The sequence below is a fragment of the Eleutherodactylus coqui genome, chromosome 4 (assembly GCF_035609145.1).
Source record: "Eleutherodactylus coqui strain aEleCoq1 chromosome 4, aEleCoq1.hap1, whole genome shotgun sequence".
NCBI lineage: Eukaryota > Metazoa > Chordata > Amphibia > Anura > Eleutherodactylidae > Eleutherodactylus > Eleutherodactylus coqui.
This window is the reverse complement of record NC_089840.1, coordinates 300,157,112-300,178,495: the sequence shown is the minus strand read 5'-3', so window position 1 is coordinate 300,178,495 and position 21,384 is coordinate 300,157,112. Positions and strand designations below refer to the sequence as shown.

The 21,384-nt window shown below is 49.1% G+C and overlaps 1 protein-coding gene across 1 annotated transcript in view; it reads right to left on the bottom strand.

Moving 5' to 3' along the window:
* Positions 1-21,384, bottom strand: part of SORCS1 (sortilin related VPS10 domain containing receptor 1) — a 619,679-nt gene that overhangs the window by 36,946 nt on the left and 561,349 nt on the right. Inside the window, exons 20-23 of the mRNA XM_066601489.1 lie at positions 16,176-16,309; positions 14,332-14,455; positions 12,463-12,575; positions 8,357-8,488 (exon numbers count right to left, since the gene is read on the bottom strand). Of these exons, the coding sequence (XP_066457586.1) occupies positions 8,357-8,488; positions 12,463-12,575; positions 14,332-14,455; positions 16,176-16,309 (503 nt within the window). The remainder of the gene's footprint in view (positions 1-8,356; positions 8,489-12,462; positions 12,576-14,331; positions 14,456-16,175; positions 16,310-21,384) is intronic.

Genomic DNA, 21,384 nt, shown 5'->3' with positions numbered 1-21,384 from the left:
TCCTTTATCACTTTGATTATAACTTACCGATCAACCTGACTTCCTGTAATTAATTGGCTTTTCTCTCCTTTCCAGGTAATTACTGCCATGCTTTATTAGCTTTATTTCGCAGCGCCTTACATGTTTTACTGATACCGGTTGGTTCTTCTGTTCTCCTATTTGCATTTGCTAATTGTAATTAATGATTCCATCTGAGCAGCTTGTTTGTATCCCTCTAGGATTACATCCAGTGCTTGGACACATCCCGGACAGCGGTCATGTGACTTACCATGTGACCGCTGTAACTTCACCCGTGATTTGTAAATGTTTTGGGGTTTATGTAGTTTGTTGGGGCGCTGAAGCGCATCGCCAATAACACTTCTTGCTATTTACATAGGAATGAGCAGCATTCAATGAATGAAGAGGGATCTTTCTGGCTATAATGAAGCAGTCATTCATTAATGAGCGACTGCCTGTTTACACGGGTCATCCGCCGTTCAGTTTTGGGCCCTGGCGGTGCGCAGTCATAGCCGGGGTCCCCAGAAGTATCATAATGCAGAACTTTTTCCTGAAACTAGAAAGTTTTTAACTCCCCGAAATGCTTTCCAATCTGTAATAGACGGTTGGGGTGAACATTTTAAATGTTCCAGAACGACCGGGTGTAACGAACCAGCGTGGCGCTTCGCACTTGAACTTTAGAGCGTCTCCAACAGTCGAAGTCTTCTAAGAATGATTAGCGGCGGGACTATTTTTGGTTCTTCCTCATCTCAGAATTAAACGTGTTGTCAGGAGAAGGAATAATCCTGTAATGGGGCTCATTTTTCATGAGCCATTTTTCACCAAGGACGAGAAATGAATAGTAACATCTAATTAGCGAGAGAGATTAATATTGCTGTGATTAGTGATAGACACTTAAGCTTGATTTAGGTCAGTGGTTGCGGCGGAGCCGGCGCACAAGAGCCAACTCAGCATTTAAACCATCGCAGAACGGGCCCAGAGAGGCCCTAATCCGCGGCCCCTCACCTGACTCACAAGTGCATTTAGATTTCCTTATTAAGCGGGATCTAGGTCGAAGATATTAAAAGTAGCATAACAAATTAGATAATGTTTTATTGCAGATGTGGAACGTGTCCAACTTCAGGAGTAATTATTTCTGAGCTCGGAGAAACATTCCAAGATTTGTCCTTCATCACGAGCTCCTATTTCCATTGGGGGGGGGGGGGGGGCTTCTTGTACTTTTCCTTTATACTTCTTTTATGATGAAAACACTTACTAAACTGTGGGAATACACAGAAGAGGCCGGACTGAATCCTCCAGGTGTGGTGGTGTCAGGGGAGTGCCTATAGGGTACAGGGGTGGCATTCACACCCAATGACGCCTTAGTCACAATAGAAGTCACCAGCATTATAAATGGCGCATGTTGCATGGGAGCTGTCACAGATTTGAGGCCCCGGAGCTTCTAATTACGCCTCAGCTGATGTATACTTATCTATAGTGGCATGTCACCAGTGGTGGTAGATCACATGACCACAACGCGACCCATGGGGCATGGGAGTCTAGCAACAGACAGCCCCACCAGGCTACACCCATTGTTATCTTGCTGACCCACCAATCCTGATAGCTTACACTACTGCTAGTCTGGATGCTCACTCTGTAATGTACAGCCTGACTCCTCCCCCGTCTCTAGCACAAACTGTATATATGGGACCTATGGGGTAGGGTTCCTAGGGACAGATGGCTTAACTCCCCCACTGGGACACTCCTCCTCTTCCATCGTCTTAGCCCCCCATTACTGCGCTGGATGCCTGCTCTGTGCAGAGCCTGACTCCTTCCTCATTTACGGTGTTAACCCAACTGAGAACAGAAGACGGGGGAGGCGTCTGACACTGATATGTATATATGTGTGACTCGTGACCTTGGGGTGGTGGAGGGGTGGCTGGGAATGGATGTCCCCCCACCAACAGGCCATGCACCCTCTTCTATCTTGTTGGCCCCACTAACATTGTGCAGTGCAGAGCCTGACTCCTCCACCTTCTGTCTGATCATATGCTGTATGTATATATGTATACATTTTGGGGGATTCTGAGTTTTGCTATGAAGCCTCACAAGTTGTATGTACGCCCCTGCTTATCAACATTTAAATCTCAAAAATTGGGATATTAAAGGGGTTGTCCAGATTCTTAACACGGTCCAGCTAGAAGCCACGTCCGCCTGCTTTGCTGGTCTCCATGGTTTGTAACCAGCAGGTCATCCTGCCATCTGCATTGGCACATAGAGTACTGGCCCATTGTGTACCAATGCAGCAGACATGATGATGTGTTGGTCACATGCCCCTTGATTGGATGAGAATGCTGTCTGATCCACCCAGAAGTCCAGTCAAGTTTGACGTGACCAAAGAACAGTTTTCCATTCTGCCTCAGTCCATTGTAAATGAGTTTTGGCCCAGAGGAGACGCCGGCGCTTCTGGATGGTGTTGGTACACGGCTTCTTCTTTGTACAATTTTTAGACGCAGTTTTTCACAGTTTGGTGACCTCTGACCATCTTTACTTCTGGGAGACTCGGCCTCTCTAATGTGATCCTTTATACACAGTCATGTGACTTACTAGGATATTGACCCTCCAGCTGTTTTTCATGAGGACCACTTACATTTCCAGCCTTTTGTCACCCGTTCCAGCATTTGTGAGATGAGTCGCTGCCATCAGTTCCTAAATGAGTATTTTTTTCTGAGATGGAACAACGTCTCTCCCCCCCCCCTCCCCTCTAATAAGGTTGGGTGAGATTTCCAAGTCATCGCATCCTTTTTTTCTTTATATTTATGTACATTTTACACAGCGGACCAACTTTTTCGGAGTTGGGCGGTTAAATCGTTTTTTGCTGCGATCACCACAAAATTGTGGCACGATGCAACAGCTTAGTTGTGATTTGGCAAAAACTGCAGCAGTTTGTCACAAACTGCAGAAATTACAGCACTTAAATGCGAATAACCGTCCCATGCAGTCGGCTGCCAACAGATTGTGGTGACGTTATTTAACAGAACCCAGTCTGGTGCCCTGAAGGCGACTTTGTCTCCATGAGGCACATTTTCTTGTGAAGCGTACCTCAGTAACACAGAAGCAACTATGTGGGGTGCAGACACTTCATAGAGGAACTATAGGGGTACATAGGCTGCAGAGAGGAACTATATGGGGTGCCGAGGCTGCAAATAGGAACTATATGGGGTGCAGAGGCTGCTAAGAGGAACTGTATAGGGTGCCGAGGCTGCTAAGAGGAACTGTATAGGGTGCCGAGGCTGCAAAGAGGAACTATATGGGGTGCAGAGGCTGCAAAGAGGAACTATATGGGGTGCAGAGGCTGCAAAGAGGAACTGTATAGGGTGCAGAGGGTGCAAAGAGGAACTATATGGGGTGCAGAGGCTGCAAAGAGGAACTGTATACGGTGCAGAGGCTGCAAAGAGGAACTGTATGGGTTGCAGAGGCTGCAAAGAGGAACTATATGGGGTGCAGAGGCTGCAAAGAGGAACTGTATAGGGTGCAGAGGCTGCAAATAGGAACTATATGGGGTGCAGAGGGTGCATAGAGGAACAATAGGGGGCACGGGGCTGCATAGAGGAGTTACATGGGGTGCAGAGGCTGCAAAGAGGAACTATATGGGGTGCAGAGGCTGCTAAGAGGAACTGTATAGGGTGCCGAGGCTGCAAAGAGGAACTATATGGGGTGCAGAGGCTGCTAAGAGGAACTGTATAGGGTGCCGAGGCTGCTAAGAGGAACTGTATAGGGTGCCGAGGCTGCTAAGAGGAACTGTATAGGGTGCCGAGGCTGCAAAGAGGAACTATATGGGGTGCAGAGGCTGCAAAGTGGAACTATATGGGGTGCAGAGGCTGCAAAGAGGAACTATATGGGGTGCAGAGGGTGCATAGAGGAACTATAGGGGTACAGAGGGTGCATAGAGGAACTATATGGGGTACAGAAGCTGCATAGAGGAACTATGAAACTAGGCTCTGAAGACTAAGGTCATCCAAAATGAGCCCTTTTTCGCATGAGGAACGCAGTACAATGAATTGCACAGGAGCGTCAGGGGCGCAGCTACAGATTTGGCTTTGGCACCAGCGATGGAGCAGGGATCATTATTTTTACAGATTTCAGTGAGCCCCCATTAATCTCCAGGTGGCGTCCGCGCCCAGATTACCGCACATCCATAATCCAGCTCTGTCCATGAAGTGTGATGCCCAAAGCAGAGATGACGGAGTGCGGCCGGCCGGCAGATTCATGTGTTTTCCTCTCCCGGTGACGGAGCGCTCGTATCTGTTCTCTCTTTTATGACTGCTGAGACTCTGGGATTACAGAAGGAAGAGATTTCTCAGGAATATAATATTGAAGCGCGAGCCAAGAGGGACCTGCGGCCGCATGAATGTCTGCGCTGCTCAACCGCATCTTACCCAGCTGATAAGGTGCTGGAATATAATCATGGAATGAAGTGACAGGCCGGCCGCGGTGATGTCTGAGCCACCGGAGGACTCAGCCATTCATTTAGAGGAGCAGTCCGCATGGCAGCAGCTCAACCTGCTTCACAGCGCAACAATGTATCTCTTTTGTCTCCAAGCACCCCTTAGGTCTGGCATCACCCATTGGCAGTGAGTGGTGGGGACCACCCACCTGACACATTGACAAAGCCAGGAGCCTAAGATCTTGTATGGGGGAACGGCAATAAGTCGTAAAAACCTAGGACATTGTTGGAGTCAGCAGGTGGCAGCGCCCTCGCCAACACGACAGCAAAAGGGATTGAGGTGTGAATACTGTGCCACCGAATGTGATGCCAACCCTCTAACTCTCACAGAAGGCTCCGGTCAACAAGCTGCGGCTGCACCGGGTACCTAATGAGCAGAGGCATAACTTAAAGCTTCTGGGCCCCAATGCAAAAGCTGTAACGGGGCCCCCAACTATAATGCTATACTCATAGTACTGGGCTCCCTATATGGAGAAGAGAGGCCTTATGGGCCCCCTAAGGCTTCTGGGCCCGGGTGCAACTGCATCCCCTGCATCCTTGCTAATGAGGGTCTGGGGGATACAAGGCCAAAGGAAATAGTTTTGTGGAGCTGCACCCTCCAGGACGTGGCCCAGGCGTGACCGTACTAAGATGCTCATGGCCAGGCGTTCGGTCACATTAGTGTCGCTGATGTCCACTAAACACCAGACAAATGGTGCTGCGAGCCGCGTTACGTCATCCTGTAAGTCCCGGACTGCTTGCTGAGAACTGAACCGACCCCATTATGGTGACTGGGGGCCCGCGCTGCTCGGCCGGGGGGCCGTTTTCCTGCACTGTTTTGCGCTGTAATGCACTATTTTCCTGCGGGTCGTTACAAATGCAGCAGAAACTAATTTGCGTTGATTTGTATTTTTTAATCATTTTTACATTTTTCTCACTGTGTTTGTCCCATCGTGCCTTGAGGGTCGTCACTTTTCATTGTTGGTGTAATACACGGCTATACTTCACTGTAGATGGCAGATCCATCGAGACCCCCTGATCACATCGTGGGGGGCCGATGGGCAATAGATGGAGCCTCTTACACGCAATGATCACATTGACTGCTGCATGTGAAGGGTTAAACAGCTGCATCAGAATAAAGCCCATTAGGGACTTCTGTAAAAGGCAAATGGGCCTTTGCACCAAAGCAGAAGGCGCAACCCAACTACAGCCAGTAATGTGTGCCCCATCGTGTTTGTCTATGATTGTGGCTTAGATACAATCAGACCCATTGTATCTAAGCCACATCGAATCTAAGCCAAAGTAATCGATGCAGCAGTCCAAAGGGTTCACTTACTTTACCCATATCTATTAATTGATCTAATATTTGTAAGCCAGAGTTGGCTTTGGTCCATGTCTGCTGCCGCTGACCCCGGCCATGAGATATCTGCCCCGTAAGAGCGCCACATCCAAGCATCAATACCGTAAGATATGGAGACGAGACCCGTAATATGTAAGCATGATCCCATCATAGAGGAGAACGGATACATTTACACAAATCGCACATCGCGTACCGCTGACCGCCACGTCCTCCTATCAGCTGAGCGCCGTCCCTCCGGGCACCGCTCCGGCTCCAGTATGTTCTGATCACAGCTACCATCCACAGAAAGGTCTTATCAATTATTTCTCAGGGCTGATTTGATATCCAGCGGGCGGCGCGGTCTGAGATCAGCGTTACGTGCGGACAAGGAGATGACAGCGACGAGTCAGCAGCTCTGCAGTCAGAAAGCCTTTTGTTCCATGCAGAACAAGAGCCGTCAGGAATTAGTGGGATTGATCTGAGGCGCTGCCGCCCGGCATGAAGTAGCAGTGCTGAGCGGGCGCCGTACTCGCAGGGCGCCATGTTGGGGTCAGTGGCTTTGTCTAGAGTGCAGCTTTAAAGACATTTTCCAGGATTCTAATATTGACTGTTGATCCTTAAGATAAGCCATCAATGTTGTATCTGTGGGGTCCGACTCCCAGCGCTCCCACCTGTCAGCTGAACGAAGGCGCTACGGCTATCGGTATTACAGCGCGGTACGTGACGCTGTTTTATCCGGTAATGCAACTTAAAGGGGTCTTATTATTTTTCTGTAAAATGCTCCTCCGGTTACTGACCAGCCGATGCAACAGCTCTGCCTGCATGGAAACAATAACCAGAACTATACTGATCCCTCTACTGCCGCCAGGATCAGTGGTGCAGCCCGCTGTGGTCCCGGTGATTGTTGTGACAGATGATGTCACAGGATATCAGGTGACCCCAGCGCTCATTCCCCTGGTGTTAGCACTCACATGGCGCCAAGAGTTCAAGAACGTGATGCTGCAGCCTCTCATTGGCTGAGGGTCACCTGATTTCCTGTGACATCATATGTTACAACAATCACTGGGATCGCAGCAGCTGTGGAGAGATGACTGTAGTTCAGTTTTTTGTTTTAAGGCAGACAGTGCAATGTAAGAGGGGCTCTTCAATAACCAGAAAACCCCTTCAAAACTCTCCCCTTCCAACAACATTCAAACTACTAATGACCACTTGTCTGTTTGTATGTATGTTTGTGTGTGGGTGCTTATCATGCTCCGCCCCTGGTGACATCATCAGTCCACCCCCTGGTGACATCACCACAGGTCCTACAACATATATAAAACATAGAGCCTGATCGAGAGAAGAACAACACAGTTAGGGCTCCCTGAAGGGAAGGACGAAAATAACACAATGAGAATACAACTAAACCGCTATTATGTCAGACACAACTCAGCAGCCCTGACAGAAGACACCGACCTACCACCACCACAGAGATCCGGTGGGCTGAAGGACCTGTGGTGATGTCACTGCTGTGGGAGGAGCCATTGTGCAGCTTGATAGAAAGTACTGTATAATGGATAAGCCGACAGAAGCTATCAGGGTCACTGTCATGTGATCACCACTGTGTGGGTGGAGTCAGGGATCACATGACCAGGGGCTGATCACTGTATCCAGGAGTCTGCTGAGCTGGTGATACATGGAAATCAGCATGGATGTACCACAGCTGTGTGTGTGACATGTGGGGATCATAATGGATGTAGCACAGTTGTGTGGTGCATTGACACTGGTACTATAATTTCCTACTAATTACTAGTCACTTATAAAAGGACTGACTGTGCGTTCCGCATTCTTGCGAGATGTCACATGACCTCTGATGTCATCTGGCTTTCTGGCCCCCATGACATCCAGTTCACAAGGTCTTACATCGATAGGCCCAGGAGTGTTTAAGGGACATCACTAATGATGTTACGTTTCAGGGTGGGACACGGGCTTCAGTGGGACCTCCTAGATGGAGGACGCGGCGCTGGAGCCGCGGGCGGTATGTGAAGGGAGTATTGCGGATTATTTCTTTATACAGTTCTCCTGCTGCCGCCTTTAGCTGATGTTCTCATGTAATGGGAAGCGGTGCGGATGGTCCATAGCGGTTTTTGATGCGATTCCGTTGCGGTTTTCATGTAGAATTTGGTATGGATTGTCCGCTGTGGACAAGCTGCACCATATGGGAAGCTAACCTTAAGCATCTCAGTCCTATTTGAGTAAATTGGTCTGAGCTGCAGTTCTAGGTACAGCCACAACCCAATGGGTGGCGCTGTGTCTGGCAAACTGTAATACAGTCAATACGTAGAGATGACAGTAAAATAAAACCCCTTTAATTTATATCAGAAGCATAAAAATGAGTACAAAAACATCGCTGGTTGGCCTCTATGCTTCATAGAGAAGAGCAGAAGATAGAAGATCTCATTACGGGGTCACTACAAGCGCCGCCCGCAAGGGGCGTCAGTGTGTCGCTCTGCCACATCTGCTCTCAGCTGAGGACACAATACAGTGTAGCCATGTCTCCAGGACGTCTTTATTACCTGCGACAGATCTTCCGTCTTCTTCTTACTCTCATCAGCGCCATCCTGGTAGGGTAGGATGAAGAGCTCGGCGGACGTGGGTAATCCTGGGAGGACCGCCACCAGAATCTGTCTGCTGCTCACGCCCGTGGCCTGTGGGGACACGTGAAATGGACACGTTTAACCTCTGATAATGCAGAAACACAGGAAAATAGTAATATCTGAATGTATGGCTGGCCTTGGCTACATGTGACCCGCGTGGCGGCATGGAGCACCAGCGACCAGCTTGTACGGGGGCACCAGGCAAATGTAGGCTGAAGGTGATCACCCCCTTAGGTCTGCCCATCCATATAAACCTCTTCCACCATGGGGCAGCATCTTGTGGAGCTATAGGAATCATCCTCCTGTATCTATGTACTGAGCTTGGTCCTGGTGCTGTATGTATGCTATGAGCTTGGTTCTAGGTCTGTGTCTATGTACTGAGCTTGGTCCTGGTGCTGTATGTATGCTATGAGCTTGGTTCTAGGTCTGTGTTTATGTACTGAGTTTGGTTCTGGAATGGTATTTATTTACTGAACTTTGGGCTGTATTTGGTTATTAGGCTGTATTTGTATACTGAGCTTAGTTCTGGTGTTGTATGCATTTGCTGAGCTTGGTTCTGGGACAGTACTTATGTACTGAATTTAGTTTTGGACCACATTTATATTATGAACTTGGTTTTGGTGCTGCATGTATGTTATGAGCTTAGTTCTGATATCATATTTATGTTATGAGTTGGTTATGGTGCTGTAATTATATACTGGGCTTGGTTCTGGGACTGTATCTATTTACATAGCTTAATTCATTGTGATATATTTATGAACTCAATTTGGTTCTGCTGCTGTATTTATGTACTGGGCTTGGTTCTGGGGCTGTATTTATGTTATGAGCTTGGTTCTGCTGCTGTATTTATGTACTGGGGGATTGGTTCTGGGGCTGTATTTATACACTTAGCTTAGTTCTGGGGCTGTATTTATGTTATGAGCTTGGTTCTGCTGCTGTATTTCTGTACTGGGCTTGGTTCTGGGACTGTATTTCTGTACTGGCGGATTGGTTATGGGGCTGTATCTATACACGTAGGTTAGTTCTGGGGCTGTATTTATATACTTAGCTTAGTTCTGGTGATGTATTTATGCAGTTAGTTTGGATCTGGGGCTGTATTTATGTTATGAGCTTGGTTCTGCTGCTGTATTTATGTACTGGGGGATTGGTTCTGGGGCTGTATTTATACACTTAGCTTAGTTCCGGGGCTGTATTTATGTTATGAGCTTGGTTCTGCTGCTGTATTTCTGTACTGGGCTTGGTTCTGGGACTGTATTTATGTACTGGGGGATTGGTTCTGGGGCTGTATCTATACACTTAGTTTAGTTCTGGGGCTGTATTTATACACTTAGCTTAGTTCCGGGGCTGTATTTATGTTATGAGCTTGGTTCTGGGACTGTATTTATGTACTGGGGGACAGGTTTTGGGGCTGTATCTATACACTTAGCTTAGTTCTGGGGCTGTATCTATACACTTAGCTTAGTTCTGGGGCTGTATTTATGTACTGGGGGATTGGTTCTGGGGCTGTATCTATACACTTAGCTTAGTTCTGGGACTGTATTTATGTACTGTGGGACTGGTTTGGGGGCTGTATCTATACACATAGCTTAGTTCTGGGGCTGTATTTATGTTATGAGCTTGGTTCTGGGACTGTATTTCTGTACTGCGGGATTGGTTATGGGGCTGTATCTATACACATAGCTTAGTTCTGGGGCTGTATTTATATACTTAGCTTAGTTCTGGGGCTGTATTTATATACTTAGCTTAGTTCTGGGGCTGTATTTATATACTTAGCTTAGTTCTGGGGCTGTATTTATGTTATGAACTTGGTTCTGTGAAGTATTTCTTCCCGGAGCTCTTCTGGCGTGGGTCTGCTGTTATAGATATTTTATCTTATGATGAGGGAGGATTGCCAAAAACAAAATTCTGCCTGAAGGACAATTAATTTGGTAGTTGCACAGGATGCTGTTTCTTGATGACTGCAAGACCCAAGAAGAACACGAAATTCTGCCTGAGTGGCTGATAACAGGGAACACTAGAGAGCATTTTCCTGCACCACAAGCAGAGGTGCGGAAGCGGTTAAGTGAATAGACTTGGCAGCTGGTGAAGGCGAGGAATCAGGTTGGATCATCCTGGCGATAAGCTGAGGGCGAGCCGCTCCCGACTGTGTGCTGTTTGACGACTGAAGGTTTAAACCTCCACCATTTTAATTAGCAGACGGAATGCAGGTTCAAACACAGCTGGCGCGGCGGCGGCGGGCGCTGCACCTGCTCCCTGGAGGAGCCTCCGTGGGACTCGGAGCCAGGGAGCATTTTGCAGAGTTTGCCTCACACTGGTTGATTAATTGCCATTGCTAGCTTGGCTGAGCATCCAGGCCGCCTCTGGGTATCGCTGCAGAACAGGCGCTCCGCCGCCGCCGCCGGGGCTGTTGACTCCGACGCTGTTTAGTAATTGCAAGAAAACTTAAAAAAACATATTACAAAACCGGGAAGTGACATTTCCCTCCATAATGGAGTCCCACAAGTGATGAATAATGGATGAAGATGTAGAAAAACATCAGAACGGAAAACCCAAAAACACTGCAAAGCGCAAAGTCAGAGGGCGACAGATGGACGGCGGCAGGAAGGGCGCAGCGGTGCTAGTACAACATGTTCCTTAATCTCTCATCTGGAAGGACGCGACTCTGAAAGTAGGACGGTCCCGAGCCGCTGCTTAGGGGGGTTTCATCTGGAGAGGCAAACTTACCAAGAAAAAAAGACAAGAAAACGGAAATTGTTCATAAAAGCAGCGGAATTACATGGAAAAGCTGCGTGCGTCGGAGACGAGATCTCTGTAAGGGGGAAGGGCCCTGAGTAGCCCATTTATTAGACCCTCGGCCCTCTCATTATTGGCGCTGCCCTGTACGGTAATTCTCCCCGTGACCCCGGAGAGCGGCATAAAGTCATGTGACAAGTTTCCTGCTGATCAGTCTCAGTGTGAATCCACATTAGATGGAAGATGCAGCGATCGGAGTGACTTCCAACGAGGCCGGTCATCGGTGCTGGACTAGCCGGGGTCTCACCGCCAACCGCGGGGGTTTTATCATGTAATGGGTGGAGACTATACTGAGAATGGCGCAATCGAGGAAAACATCCAGCAAAAGGGGATCCCGCTGCTTCCAATACACAAAACACCCCCAGCCAACCGCCATCCAGTGATTGTAGCGGGAGCCGCCCCTGCCAGTTTATACCGCCCCACAATGCGGAGTGCAGCCAGAGCAGTTCAATGTCAGCACGCAGTTGGGTGTAGCAGGAGCCGCTGTCCGCTGGGGGCAGGGCGCAGCACAGTCAGCTTGGATGAGAGGACGTCCTTCTCACCCCACTTTGTAGCGCCCACATCATGCTCTACATTCCTGTACGGCGAGGCGGGCGCGGACTGTGAGTGTAGCAGGCGCTGCTCTCCGCTACACTGGTGAGTGGGTGGCGCAGCATCGTTCTCCCCCAGCCCTCCAACCCCCCAACTGCGGCCACAGTGTCCTCTACAGCATAAACAATTAGGTCTCAAATCCCCCTCTATTGGCCGACATACTCTGTATGTATATGTGTGTATATATATGCCTTATGTCTCATTTAGACAGGACGACGGACTAAACGACCTGTGATGTCACCGCTAAGGTCGTTAGCTCTCATGCAGGCGTCCCGTTGGATTCTTGCTCAGTGCGTCACCATCTACGTGAATCTCGGAGCGGGGGGCGTTTACACACCACTTTTTATGCGGAGTTAAAATAACCGATAACGAGAAGCGAACTATTAAAACGTGTTTTTGCATTTACACGGGACGATTATCGCTCAATTTTGTTTATTTGAATGAAGTTGGAGCGATAATCGTCCCGTGTAAATGAGCCCTTACTGGTCATGTGGTCCACAGATGGATATAGACAGACATCGCCATCTGGAAGCTTCATGCACTCTCCGGCTGTGGCTGTTAGCGGTCCTCTGTATGAGGCTGAACATATATTCTAGGCCTGTATACATTGTATGAACCCCGTAGATGAAGCGGTCACTTACATACATCAGCGCTCTCTTTATGACACGGCTGATGTCTCTTCTCCACTCGGGAATGTCGGGGTTAAAGTCATCCAGGTTTGGTGAAAATGACAACCGCAGAGACTGAAACTGCTCTGAAAACAGTAAAGAGCGGTCAGCGGACACAATGTAGCTGCAGGCACAATGTAGGTTACAGCCTCACAAAATGTATCAATTGTCACAATATAAAAACAAGTGAAATATTTACGGCTAATGAACATATCAGATATGAAGCAGAATCCCCGCACCTCGGCGCTGCTATTACTCCCAGCAGGTCGGTAATTAGCCAATTAGTCAGTCACACAAGGTAAATTGTAGGTGCCGCCGCCTTTCAGAGGAACGTTATTGTACAAATGATCATCTACGGTGAATGTGTGCGGATTGTTATTATCGGGGCGGTGAGGAGGGTCGGCCGGAAACAAAGCAGCGCCAGCCGAGCGCCGTCGTTGTTGTGAGAGCAGGTGGCAAATATTGTTACCGTGTGCTGCTTTACAAGACTTTACCAAACTGCCGCACGGCGTACCGCAAAGGTACTGTGTGGTTTAGATACGGTTTACTCCTCAGAAAACAGTTCTGGAAAGTGTTCAGAAAAGGCGGCTCTTCTGCTAAATGCAGCAGATTGGGTTAATGTTTTGGTGAAAAATAGCGGTGAAAGAAGAAAAAGGAGAAAAAGAAGAAAAAAAGACAAAGAAGAAGAAGGATTTTTTTAAAATTAGGAAAAATAAGAAGATAGAGGAAGAGAATAGAAGAAGACACAGGAGAAGAAGAGGAAAAGGAAGATAGAAGAAGAGAACAGAAGAAGAAGAAGACACAGGAGAAGGAGAGGAAACGGAAGATAGAAGAAGACAGGAGAAGGAGAGGAAAAGGAAGATAGAAGAAGGAACAAGCAGAAGAAGAAGAAGAAGAAGAACAAGAAGAAGAAGAAGAAGACACAGGAGAAGGAGAGGAAAAGGAAGATAGAAGAAGGAACAAGCAGACAAAGAAGAAGAAGAATTTTTGTGGGTTTGGCCAAACTGAGCTTTAAGCAAAGTTCGACCTGAAACGGTGTTCGACAGTCTCAGTTTACTCAACACTGGTTCAAAATATTGGCGCAAAGTAAGAGATCAAGAGGTGAAACACGGGAAAGTGTCTAAAAGGATGCAGCATTCTGAGCCATCTCTTCTTACTAGCAGAGAACTTTGGTCTGACTACATCTCTTGGGAGAACTCGAAAGCTTTTCCAGTTAGTGTTCAAATCGGAGCGGTGAACAAAAAAGTGAAGAGAATTGGGCAGACGTGGTGATAATACTTAAAAAAGTCAGATTTTGGCACATAGAAAAGGAAGAAAAGAAGGTTGAGAGAAAAAAAAAACGAAGAGGAGAAGAAGAAGAAAAAGAGGAGAGAAAAAGAAAGAGGAAGATGAAATGGAAGAAAAGAAGAGGCAGAGGAGATGAAGAGGAAGATGAGAAAAGGATGAGATGTGAAGGAGAAGAGGAAGAAAAGTAAGAGAGTGGAAGGGGAAGAGGAAAGAAGAATAGACAAAGTGGACAATAGGAAGAGGATTAGGAGTAGAGGAAAAGAAGAGGAAGTGGAGAAGAGCAGAAGAAGATAGAGAAGAAGAAACTGAAACAGAAAAGGAGGAGAAAAGTAAGATTAGAAGAGAAAGAGAAGAAGAAGTAATGGAAGCAGAAGAGAAAGAGACAAAGGAAATGAAGAGAAGGAATAGAGAAAGAGGGTGAAGAAGAGAAGGCGAAGAGGAGAAGAACAAGAAAAGGAGGAGTACGAAGAAATAAGGGGACAAAACCTTTTTTCACTTTTGAACCCTTTTCAGGAAGTGTTTGGTCGGCTTGGGGTCCATGGCATGCCGGCTTACCATACACTGCGATGGTCTTCGTGTCCTGTAAGATGGTGCTCCCTGCAGACACTTGCACCGTGATGCTGTTCATTCCTTCTACAGCAAACGTGAATGAGATGCTCCTGTCCAGGGTGATGAGGGGCTGCGGGCAGGAAAGACACAAAGACAAGGCTGAGTGACCCGCTCACACCCCATGCCAGGCAGTTCAGAAGTGAAGGCTAACCCGGGGCACTATGTTGGTCTCGGAGGATCGCCTGGGAGCCTCTAATCTTCTACAAAAACATTGTCCTGAAGACAATAACTGATGCAGAAGAAATGTTTGGGGGCCGAATGCAGCGCCGGCGTGTGCTGGGGGGCGGACGAGCCGCTCATTATGGCAGATCCGCCACCAGGAAATACAATGGTACAACTTTGGGCCCCGCAGACATGAACTCCGCAGACTAGACAGGCCTCAGACTTGTATCTCTGGATCTTAGGGTGCGGCGGGGCTTCCCCCGAGCTCAGACCTGAGCAACCAATGCAAGAGAATTAGATAATAGAGGAAGGTTAGGATTTAAAAGGGAAGTCACCAGACGAAAATGATAAAATAGAAACTCCCAAAATAAATGTTTTTGAAAATCAGTGTAATCCTTCCATAAACCAGCGGCGCTCCGTGCCTTCAGGCCCAAAACAAAGTTACACCTTTTGAAACACGGCATTCTAAAATTTGTAACTCTCTACTATGACTCTCTTGCGGAGGGCACACCGGGGTACGGCCAATAAGGGGGGTGAGATCGAATGCTGCAATGTTTGTGCCAAAACTGAATTTTGTCAGTTGTGCCACGCCAGTGAAGCCTGGCTCTAGGGGCGTGGCCACACGTGACCCATCACACTTAGTACAGTCTGCACCAGAGACTGGCATAGATTATAGAAAACACCTACTGCAGCTCCTAGCTGCCCGGTATGGCCGGGGAAGGGCAGTAAAGCTGCAGGAAGTGTTAAATGAATTTGGGCGCATTTGCATTTGTTTTACAGCCACAACATCAAACCCCAGAGATAAGCAGGAACACATCGGCACTAAATAGGCACAGCTTTAGATGTTTTTTCTCTTAAAGTGGCCCCCTGGGACAGGAGGGGCAGAGGGGGGGGGGGGGGGTGTATATTACCTGCAGTTTTTTCTCTGCCGCCCCCCTGATATGCCGGTTCCAGGCCCCAATTTTAGCCATCTGAGATGGCAACAGCAACCTTCTATCTATCTAATGCACACTATGCACTACTCTCTGGTTGACCAGTGCTGATCGCTACAGGTAATAGCACCCCATCCGTATCCGTGCGCCCAACACGCCCGTCATCCCCCATCACTATCTGAAGCGCCTCCAGGAATGGAGATAAATCCCTCTACACATCTATGGGGATCTGCTAGAATGCGGCCGCGGGGGGAGGTGCGGTGGGGGTTGGCAGTCAACACGGGGGGGGGGGGGGGGGGGAATAGGAATAAACCCCAATTTCCTCCTCTTCTATGTCACCCAATACTTCTGTTGACATAGTGTGTATTTCATCTCCCCGCCATCCACATTCATGCTGGGTTGTGTGATACCATAGAGATACCAGCCCATGAGGACCGATGAGGAGATCTAGGACCGGACTCAAGCCAATCATTTCTGGGGGTCCACAATCTGCTAGGTCTCGCAGACCCTCATCTTCAGGGACATGATCGGATCGGGTTTACCCTGCTTGCTGCTATTGTAACTGACAGCTGCTCATCTTCATTGCGTGTTCAGCTGAGCCGCACATGTATGTTATGGGGGGTCCGTGTAAGGACGGTTAGATCTAACGACCCCTTCAGGGCGCACAAGCATCAGGTTACGTGAATCTGCAGGCACCTCGCTGTTGTTTCCGAGCCACCAGACGTAGGTGAGCGTCCCCACGTTACTTGGCCAGAGAATCACCGAAGCGTTGACTTCCTTGTTCTTCGTGGTGACAAAAGGTAAAACCAAGTGGATGTGCTCCAGGGGGGCTGTGGAGAAAAGAGCGCATTCGTCAAACTGATCCGTACACGATTAAAACGACAAAGACATCTCAGATGAGAAGCAGGAAAGCAATGTATCTGCAGAAATGTGCAACACGACAGAAATAATGGGAAGCCAGCGAGTCGCCAGGAGCAGCGTGTAACAACACTGCCCTCTACTGACAATGTGGCGAATGGCAGCGCCTTCATGAGCGCGAATGTGTTAGACAATAAGTGTGCTGGTCGTACGGAGATACACCGGCTCCTCTGCAGCCGCTCCCATGCGAGGACTGCCTGGAACCCACAGCGGACGCGCAGGACAACGGAGAACGGCCAGCGGAGGGGAAAAACCTTAATAAGGCCGGCTGCACACGTCCGTGACGGGCTCCGCCGCGAAATACCGCGGCGGAGCCCGTCACGGCGCCCCCCAGGAGACCCCAAACTTACCTGCGGATCCGGCGTCCTTGCTCCCGCATGACGCTTCCCCGCCCACCTCCGCCGCGTCATGTGTTACAGCGGGAGATAGCGTGAACGGACGGCTTCCATTGACTGCAATGAAAGCCGGCCGCGCATATACCCGCGACAAATAGAGCATGCTGCGGGTGAGGACGGGAGATTTCACGGTGCGGAATTCCACAGTGGAATTCCGCACCGTGAGCATTGAGCTATTAGGTTCAATAGAACCTAATAGCAGGGGGCAACGCAGCAGATTTCTGCCGCGAATTACGCGGCGAAATCCGTTCGTGGGAAGGAGGCCTAAAAACTAAACGATGCGGACAGACATGGAGGCGCGGGAAGCACCAGCTGTCTTACATGTTCCAGGCAAGCGTGTTGCCCATAAGACCATGAACACGCTTGCCTAAAACATGTAAGACGGCCGGTGCTTCCCGCTCCCCCATGTCTATCTGGACCTACTCCGTCTTCACGTGTCTGTGGTTATTGGGTACAACTCATGGTGAAAACACAATGTGCCAACTGCGGGCACAGGAAACCGAGTGCAACATAGTCATGGCCCTAAATAGTGAGATACCAATGCCGTCATTGAAGCTCCACACATTTCTGCAATGACAATGCAGCGCCCCCTACTGGATACTTTAAGACAATTATTTGCACGTTGCGTTACTTTACATGAAGACATTATAAGACATGCCATGACAGCGCCCGGTCATGGAGACACGGACGCCCAGCGTTAACGCCCATACAATAGATCGCCATCCGCCAAACCATTTTCATTCTCTATGGCTGTTATCACCGTTTTGAGACCCCTGTACAATATGGTGCACAAATAATGAGCTCTTTCCATGCAGTGTCTATATTAAAAGTGCTAATATGAAGAGCGCCAAACTGTACCCAGCTAATAACTGCCATACAGTGCCCAGATTAATATTCCTGTACAGTGCTTGTATGAATGCTGCCACATAATGCCCATAGCATTGCAGCACGGTGCCAACATAAACAGCAGCTAACTGTGCCTACATAATAAGTGCAATGCAGTGCCTAAAGATTCCCATACAGACCTCATATAAATACCCACAACTCCCATATTACTTTCCCCAACAGCGCCCAGCTGAGGAGTGCCACACTGTGCCAATATCAATAACAGGAACAGTGGTCCGCTGAGTACATTGGTCAGGAACGCTATCTTCTGTCCTTAGGGAGAGCACCTAGAAGGTGAGTGGAGAGACTTATAAGGCCACGCACGCTCCTCTGGGTAATATGCAAATAAGGGGAGATGGAACAACACCTCTGCAGCGCCGCCTATTGGAAGGCAGAATTCCTGCAAGTGAAGGTAAGTGCATTAGGATTTCCAAATGAATATTCCCATACCAATGGTGCCACATAATGCCCACGTTACCTAAGCCATACAATATGAATAGTGCCACAAGTCCTACATTACTTGTCCCATATACTGCCTGTCTGAAATGTGCCACACTGTGCCGAGAGAGTAAAACAGTGTCCAAATGTATATTCCCATATGAATAGAGCCACAAAATGCCCATATTGCATGTCTCACATAGAGCCTATATGAGTAGCGCCACACAGTTCGCATAAAATGATTTTTATGGTGCCAACATATTCCGCAGCGCTTAAAAATCAGGGGGAACAGGAACAAAACCCCGGTTACATATAGTGATCAGCTGATGGAGACAGAAGGGGTGCAGGGCTCCAACGAGCTTACATACTGCAGATAATGGGGGGTACAGAAGGTAAAGGGGCTGGAGATGTGCACAGTATGGCGGGGTGGAGATGTGCACGGTATGGTGGGGTGGAGATGTGCACGGTATGGCGAGGTGGAGATGTGCACGGTATGGCGAGGTGGAGATGTGCACGGTATGGCAGGGTGGAGATGTACACAGTATGGTGAGGTGGAGATGTGCCCGGTATGGCGGGGTGGAGATGTACACGGTATGGCAGGGTGGAGATGTACACTGTATGGCGAGGTGGAGATGTGCACGGTATGGCGAGGTGATGATGTACACGGTATGGCGAGGTGGAGATGTGCACGGTATGGCAGGGTGGAGATGTGCACAGTATGGCGAGGTGGAGATGTGCACGGTATGGCAAGGTGGAGATGTGCACGGTATGGCGGGGTGGAGATGTGCGCGGTATGGCGGGGTGGAGATGTACACGGTATGGCGAGGTGAAGATGTGCACGGTATGGCGGGGTGGAGATGTACACGGTATGGCGAGGTGAAGATGTGCACGGTATGGCGGGGTAGAGATGTGCACGGTATGGCGGGGTGGAGATGTGCACGGTATGGGGGGGTGGAGATGTACCCGGTATGGGGGGATGGAGATATGGACGGTATGGGGGGGGTGGAGATGTGCGGGGTATGGCGGGGTTGAGATGTGCGCGGTATGGCGGGGTTGAGATGTGCGCGGTATGGCGGGGTGGAGATGTGCGCGGTATGGCGGGGTGGAGATGTGCACGGTATGGGGGGGATGGAGATATGGACGGTATGGGGGGGATGGAGATATGGACGGTATGGGGGGGGTGGAGATGTGCGGGGTATGGCAGGGTTGAGATGTGCGCGGTATGGCGGGGTTGAGATGTGCACGGTATGGGGGGGTGGAGATGTGCGCGGTATGGCGGGGTGGAGAGTGAGGGATGCTATACACATAGACAATGATCAGGCTGTATAGTGGCTGAATCGGAATGACTACAGGGGGTAGTTGATGGCGACTAGCAGGAGTTGTAGTCAGTAGGTCAGGCAGCATGTTATCAGTGGGTACAGAGGGGTTTGGTTTAGGTGATATGGTATACCACCCTGAAGAGGGGTGTTTTTACTGCCCGCCTGAAGTTGTGTGTGTCGGGGATTGCCCGGATAGTTTTGGGTAGCACGTTCCAGAGGACTGGTGCTGCTCTGTAGAAGGGAATGAGAGGCTCGGATTAAAGGGGCGGCACAGTGCTGTGGATGAGGGATACAATATAGGGCGGTGCTGTGGATGAGGGATACAATGTAGGACGGTGCTGTGGATGAGGGATACAATGTAGGGCAGTGCGGTGCTGTGGATGAGGGATACAATGTAGGGCATAGCAGTGCTGTGGATGAGAGATGCAATGTAGGGCGGAGCGGTGCTGTGGATGAGGGATATAATGTAGGGCGGCGCGGTGCTGTGGATGAGGGATACAATGTAGGGCAGAACGGTGCTGTGGATGAGGGATACAATGTAGGGCGGCACAGTGCTGTGGATGAGGGATACAATGTGGGGCGGCGCGGTGCTGTGGATGAGGAATACAATGTAGGGCAGAATGGTGCTGTGGATGAGGAATACAATGTGGGGCGGCACAGTGCTGTGGATGAGGGATACAATGTGGGGCGGCGCGGTGCTGTGGATGAGGAATACAATGTAGGGCAGAATGGTGCTGTGGATGAGGAATACAATGTGGGGCGGCACAGTGCTGTGGATGAGGGATACAATGTGGGGCGGCGCGGTGCTGTGGATGAGGAATACAATGTAGGGCAGAATGGTGCTGTGGATGAGGAATACAATGTGGGGCGGCACAGTGCTGTGGATGAGGGATACAATGTAGGGCAGTGCGGTGCTGTAGATGAGGGAGAAAATGTAGGGCGGCGCGGTGCTGTGGATGAGGGATACAATGTAGGGCGGCACAGTGCTGTGGATGAGGGATACAATGTAGGGCGGAGCAGTGCTGTGGAGAGCTTTATTGGTGAGGGTGGTAAATGTGAATTTTATTCTGTATTTGACGGGCAGCCTGGCAGTGACTGGAACAGGGCAGAGCCGTCCGAGTAGTGGCCGGTCAGGAAGTTGAGCCTAGCTGCCGCAGTCAAAATGGATTGGAGAGGGTAGAGTCTGGTCCCGGGGGGGAGGGGGGTGGGAGTGGTGGTGGAGCGGATGAGGGCAACAATAAGCGTTTTTAGCACGTCCACTGTTCAAGCTTTTCTAGATCTTTCTGAATCCTCTCCCTTCCCTAGTGTTAGCCATCCCTCCTAGCTTTGTGCCGTTGGCAAATTTGATCAGTTTCCCATCAATTCCCTCCTCCAGATCATTTATAACAATGTTGACCAACACTGGGCCTCACCCTCACCACCCCTCTACTTATAGATAGCCTGCATTCTTGTATTCCCCCAATAGCACAGAGCAGATCAGTTGATGTTACATCTACTTTCTGAGAGAAAACATATACAAAATAGGAATTTAAGAGTTCGTCCTTCTCAACATCATTGTTAACCAATTCACCATTTTTATCCTGCAAGCATCCAATAGCATCTCTGATTTTTCTTTTGCTTTTGACCCCAAATCCTTTTTTATTGCTTTTGGCCTCTCTTACAAGCCTCCATTCATTATCAGCTTCAGCTTCTCTGACCCTTGCCCTCCATTTTCTGCAGACCCCATTATATTCTTTTTTAGATATTCCTCCTCTTTCCATTTGATGCACATATATTTCTTCCTTTCTAACATGTCTACAAGTTCTGTGTTCATCCATCCGGGTCTCTGTAAATGCTTCCCATTCTTCCATATTACATGCCGCATGCAGTGCTCAGAATAAACAGATAGTATACAGCGCCCAGATAAACAGTAACGTTCTGAGGCCGTCAGCTCTGCAGCAGGGTGGGGCT